The 6,000-nt window shown below is 40.6% G+C and overlaps 1 protein-coding gene across 2 annotated transcripts in view; it reads right to left on the reverse strand.

The window, feature by feature from the left end:
* The window catches only part of AIFM1 (apoptosis inducing factor mitochondria associated 1), a 31,673-nt gene extending 25,932 nt beyond the window's left edge, over positions 1-5,741 (reverse strand). Inside the window, exon 1 of one of the 2 annotated variants that reach the window (XM_058712475.1) lies at positions 5,465-5,741. In XM_058712475.1, the coding sequence (XP_058568458.1) occupies positions 5,465-5,570 (106 nt within the window). In that variant the 5' untranslated portion in view covers positions 5,571-5,741. The remainder of the gene's footprint in view (positions 1-5,464) is intronic. The other variant, XM_058712474.1, reaches the window with a different exon arrangement.
* Between the last annotated feature and the right edge of the window lie 259 nt (positions 5,742-6,000).

A 6,000-nucleotide genomic window follows, 5' to 3' on the forward strand; every position in this document is an offset into this window, starting at 1 on the left:
AATTACAGATAAGAGACTATAAATCCACACCCATAGAAGTGAAAATGTATTTTTCTTTACTGTTTTTATTTCTTACCTGCTTTAGAATCCTTCATCGCCACATGAAATAAAATAGTTTATATTTGGAAATAACAAATCATGAAAATAAAAACATGCAGGGGTGGAGAAGCTTATCTCAATATGGGCAAGCTTTTGAATTTCAGAAACCCATAGAATGATTAAGCACCAGAAGCAGAAACTGACAACTCTCAGAGCTTAGAAAATGAAACTGGGTAGAAAAAGTTCCACGCGGTTTAGTTCAATGAATTTAGTTGTGTTCCCCACCTCCACCATATGTTTATTTATTGAACATAAGTGGCTTTTTAAAAAATTCCGCTGATTATCCCTCTAGAAGATCCTAAATCCAGATATAACAAGTTTGTTTTAAGGTAATGATACTAGTGTTTATTCTGTTTTTGCTAGCTTTTCACAAACTGATAAAACTAAGAGTGTAGATTTGGTAAAGTTCAGCAGTTTTTGCCTTGATTTGCCAAAAAAAAGACACTTAAAAGTAAATTGAGTTTTTAAAAAGTCAATTGGTTAACATTTAAAGTACTGCCTGGAAATAAATGTAATACACTATTATTAATAAACCATTTTTACATACCTACCAACTGATTTTAATTTTGTAAGAGGTGTTAAGTATTGGATGGATGTTTATATTCTCCCACCCCCAGTCTTCTTTTACCCATAAAATCACTCCCACACCTCTCCCCCATAGCTTCAAAATTTTAGGAAATTTTACATCATGACTAAACATGTCTTTTCACTTGTCCTGCCAAAGTGGGAAGCCAACTTACTCCTTGACTTCTCATTACAACACCAGTCTGAGATTTTCTGCAATCAGACCACACAGAGAGGTAGCACTTCCTTCCTCATACTTGGGATTCAATTTTTTTACTTGATACATTTATATTATGATTGCCATTGTAGCAGTAATTAGCACCTCTATCACATAATTATCATTTCTTTTTAGTGGTTGGAATAATTAAGATCTAGTCTCTTAGCAAGTCTGATTATAATACAATATTGTTGTCTATATTCACTATATTGTTCAAGGATTCAATTCTTGGGGGCGCCTGGGTAGTTTAGTTGGTTAAGAATCCGACTCCAGCTCAGGTCATGATCTCATGGTTCCTGAGTTCGAGTCCCACGTTGGGCTCTGTGCTGACAGCTCAGAGCCTAGAGCCTGCTTCAGATTCTATGTCTCCCTCTCTTTCTGCCCCTCCCCCTCTCATACTTTCTCTCTCTCTCTCTCTCTCTCTCTCTCTCTCAAAAATAAACATTAAAAACAAGGACCCAATTCTTGAATTGTTGTTACAATTGTATTTATTGCCTAACACATAGTAGGTGTTTGCTCAATAAATATTTGTTGTATTAATGAAGGAAGGAAGGAAACACAGATTCTTTCCAATTCTATGGTAATGACTGAACAATTTGAAGAAGTCTTTGCAAATAAGTTTTAGCCAGATCTGAACATAGGGAAAGGGAAGGAAAAATCAGATAAAAACAGAGAGGGAGGCAAACCATGAGAGACTTTTAATTCAGAGAACTGAATTAAATTCTGAATTAAATTCCTCTGAATTAATTCAGAGGATTGCTGAAGGGGAAGTGGCAGGGGGGCGGGTTGGCTAAGTGGGTGATGGGCATTAAGGAGGGCACTTGTTGAGATGAGCGCTGGGTCTTTTTTTTTAAACAATTTTTATTTTTATTATTTTTAATTTTTTTTAATGTTTATTTATTTTAGAGAGAGAGAGAGAGAGAGAGCGCGAGCATGAGGAGAAGGGCAGAGAGAGGGAGACACAGAATGTGAAGCAGGCTCCAGGCTCCGAGCTGTCAGCACAGAGCCAGTTGTGGGGCTCAAACTCACGAACCATGAGATAATGACCTGCACCGAAGTCATAGGCTTAACCAACTGAGCCACCCAGGTGACCCTGAGCACTGGGTCTTGTATGTAAGTGATGAATAACTGGGTTCTACTCCTGAAACCAATACTACACTGTATGTTTACTGACTTGAATTTAAATAAATAATAATAATAATAAATTAGTAAGCTCTTAGTAACTACAACTACAGACTAGCATTAGAATAGTACCTAAATTGGCAAGTTCATTTCTGTAGATTTCATAATCTCTTGTTTTCCATACTCCCAGAAAGTGTTTTCTAGAAATACATCCACATAATTGAGGCACCTGGAATCTCAAATAATTAAGAGGTCTATATGCTCTTGAGTCTTATTTTCTGAATGTTAAACTGATTTTTCTGACATGGATAAAACATAAGACAGGACAAGCCTACACGGTCTGTCCACTGTAGCCAGGTATCTCTTTATAAGGAATGCGACAACTATTTCCCTTTATCAACTCCCCCCCTTTCTTTAGCATAAACCCTTGCTGTTATTTTAGACGAATCATAGTAGTAATAACTACAGTGCAGTGTGAACCATTCTGAAGAAAGGCAACAGAGGAAAAATGATTTAAAGGACAAAAAAAGAAATCTAACTCTGTTCTACAAAGTTAAGTCCTTCACAGTACTAGGGCTCTGCCACTGAGAATTTACCACGTGCCAGAGACTGTACAAAGCACTGAGGACACAAAAATAAATAGGACATAATCCTTGGCCTCAGGTAGTGCAGTAGCATAGGAGGGACAATGGCTGCCACTATTCTGAGTATCAGAAAATGGGATTAACACAAATCACAAGAGACTCAAAGTTGCTCAGTCTGTTTTCTTTAAACCTTAAAACAGTATTTCCCAAATTTGCCTGATCATAAGAATTACATCAAGGGACCTGTTAAAATATAAATCCCCAGGGGTCTCTCCAGGACATTCTCATTCAGTAGGCGTGGGGTCAGCCCTCTTTGATTTACAAGACCAGGCAGCTTTTGGAAACATGATCTAGAAAAAAGTTACAATATGCTGCAACTCCCTTAAAATGTTAGAAAATGCCTAGACAATATAACTTATTAACTGGATGCAGAAAAGGCTGACTTGCCAAAATTTTTCTTCTGGAAAGCTTTGCCTCAGCAGAAAAGAGTGGGGAACGGCTCATCTTCTGGGCTTCAAAAAAAAAAAGTGTCATTTGGCAGTTCCCAGTAATTCTAGATCCTTGCCCACAAGGAGTCCAGTTTCCTTCTTAAGGAGGTGAGAATTCTTCTGATTAGAGAAAAATGGTTCAAACATTTGACCCTCAGGTCAAGGGTTGGTGATCAGTTTGATCACATGGGCAACACAATGTTTGGTAACCTAATAAAATACTACAGAACAGAAAATATCCATTACCTAACCTATCTGCTCCTCAGTGCTGAATGCAGACATAAAGTAGTCACCATTAACTGCCTTCAATCATTTCTGGAAAGAGGCAGAGCATCCAAATAAAGTAAATAAATAACAGCAATTATGGTTTTAAGGCAAAAGGTAACATATAATGAAAATGAACCTGACAATGGCGACAGATGTGGATGAGATCATTTCAAGGTGGGTTTAAAGTTTGGTAACATCTTGACAAAGAAATGGGGGTGGGAGGAGAAAAGGAAAAAAATGAAGGGAAATTGGCATATAAACAAAGAGCGCCTCTTCTCCACCTATGCAAAAACATACGGCAGATGCTACTACTTGAAAAAGAAACCAGATTATAAACAATTAATAATAAAGCTAACAAAACAGGGTTAATTCCTAAAATTATATGATTTCTTTTTGAAATTGTAACCCCACCCCACCCATTTCTAAAGGCATATGATGTTGTACTCTGGTGCTTGGCCAAAGGACAAAGAATAAGTGTATACAAAGACATGGATGGATATGTCAAGAAGTCAGAACATATTCTACAGCAGACTGCTTTCAAACAAAATCATGCAATGGAAAAACGTCTGTATTTTTTAGTAGTTTTAACATCACCAACCACCTTCAAATATCTAATAAATCAATTTAACATTACAAATCCATATTTATTTAATGAGAATTTTTGGTCAGACTTCAGAGTACTGGTAAAAATTGTGAGTTTTAAGCAAAATAAGTACACAGAGTTTGAAAGGCTAGTGTGGATGAAAATCTTCAGCTTACCTAAGTTTCTGTGTAAATTTATGTACAGCTTACATAGAACACTATCGTTTCAATGCATAAAACCCATACAGATAACACCATAGATGGCATATTAGTTTAAAACCTGAAGCAGAGGTTTTTAAGTTCCAAGAGCAATATGTTTTAGGATGTGTCCTCAGATACACCCATTAGGAAACGTTTTCTTGAGGCATAGCAACTGGAAAAACTTTTCAAATGCACATTTGCAAAGACTAACCATCTAAGGGAAATATTTTCCACATCTTATTTTTAAAGCACCCAGAAGGTGGTTCTGCACTGGAAAGGCCTCGAGGATAACTCCTTACATTGCAAATGTGAATGTCACCAGGTGATCATTCAAAAACAGATTTTAAAAAACCCAGCACCTCTTACAGGTGGATAATTCATTACCCCCACTAAGTTGTGCAGGTTGAAAATGAGCAAGCTCAAGACATGCTCAGATAAGTACATGGATATCTCATGCAAGGTGGGCTAAAGGAGAATCAGATGAATTCTTAATTTTTTGAGGTCAAATTTAGGAAGCAGTATGGAGTTGTGGCAAGTGGATTAGGGGCCTAGAGACCAGCAAACTATCCTTTGCTCTACCTATTAATTAGGTATGTGACCTTGGAAAAATAATTTCACCTTTCTGTGTCTCGATTTATTATCTATAAAATGAGTGGGTTGAACTTTACCACAAAATCCCTTCCAGCTCTAAAATTTGGGGAAACAACTTCACGGAGGACAAACACAATGTGCCCTGAAAACTGTTTCTTTGAAGAATTAAAGACCCCCAAGAATTACACGGACCAGACATCTCATTAATTCTGAGAGGACTCTCCTGGTGTCTGGCGCACAACCGAACGACTCCTTACTTGAACTGCGCTGCTTCTGTTTCACAGGGCGCTCAAGTCTATGGATCTCATCTGGAGTTTGGAAAGTAGAGCAGGTAATATCCTCATTTACAGAAGGAACTAAGGCATCGGGCTTAAATGTCTTGTTTCAAGTCTCACAATCAGTAAATGACAAAGTCTACTTGACCTCATTGCTCTAAAAAGGCGGACTAGGGGTGGCCGGGAGGTGGCACTGGACAATACGAGACAGCTAGCTGTTCTGTCATCCCTGAATAGCAAACCCTCCTAGGAAAAGGCCTCAAGCCGACTACTTGGTTCAAAGCCCTTGAAGGTCAGGTCGGCACGGCTTGTGAAACTCAGGGTTTGGATCCCGCCATTCAGAATTCACGCGGCTGTGAGTGGGTTAAGTTTTTCCCGGGAAGGAGGCAGGGGGAGGGCTGCGAGGCACAGGGAGCTTATGGAACCCTGGCCCTTGGTCTGCGAGGTCGGGGTTGCCCGGGATGGGTCAGTCACCTGGGAGCCGGTTCCGCTGCCTCGGGCCTCGGACGCACACTGTCCGCACCAAGGGCGCCAGCTTCTGCTTGAAGGCACCCGCTGCCAGGTTTCCACACCGGAACATTTCGGCAACCGCTACTCTGCACCTCCTCCTTTCCTTTCTTCTCACGGACCGACCGACGGGTCAAACACCGTGGGCCCCGACCCGCTCCCCCCAGCTCCCTTCACACGCACTCCACGCTGACTCCTCCTCCCAGCTCCGGGAGAGTATTGGACAGTTACCCTGGCCAGCTAGAGCAGGAGAAGGGGGAAGCGCGACTGTCGGCCTAATGCGCAGGCGTAGTACTCAGCGCCGCATTGCGATTGGCTCGCACGGTGAGAGATTTGCGCATGCGCCTAGCTGCCCGCACTATTGCAAAGACCCCGGCCGGAGGTTTTTGCAAGTTTCAACGGGTTGGTGGTAAAGTGTTCCGCTCATCGAGTTTGGAAAACTGTCCAAGGAGGGAGCCGTGGAGCCACTTTGCCTGGCGGTTGTGGCCTGTGCTGCTGCCGTG

Source organism: Neofelis nebulosa, chromosome X (genome assembly GCF_028018385.1).
Source record: "Neofelis nebulosa isolate mNeoNeb1 chromosome X, mNeoNeb1.pri, whole genome shotgun sequence".
In the NCBI taxonomy this organism is placed as follows: domain Eukaryota; kingdom Metazoa; phylum Chordata; class Mammalia; order Carnivora; family Felidae; genus Neofelis; species Neofelis nebulosa.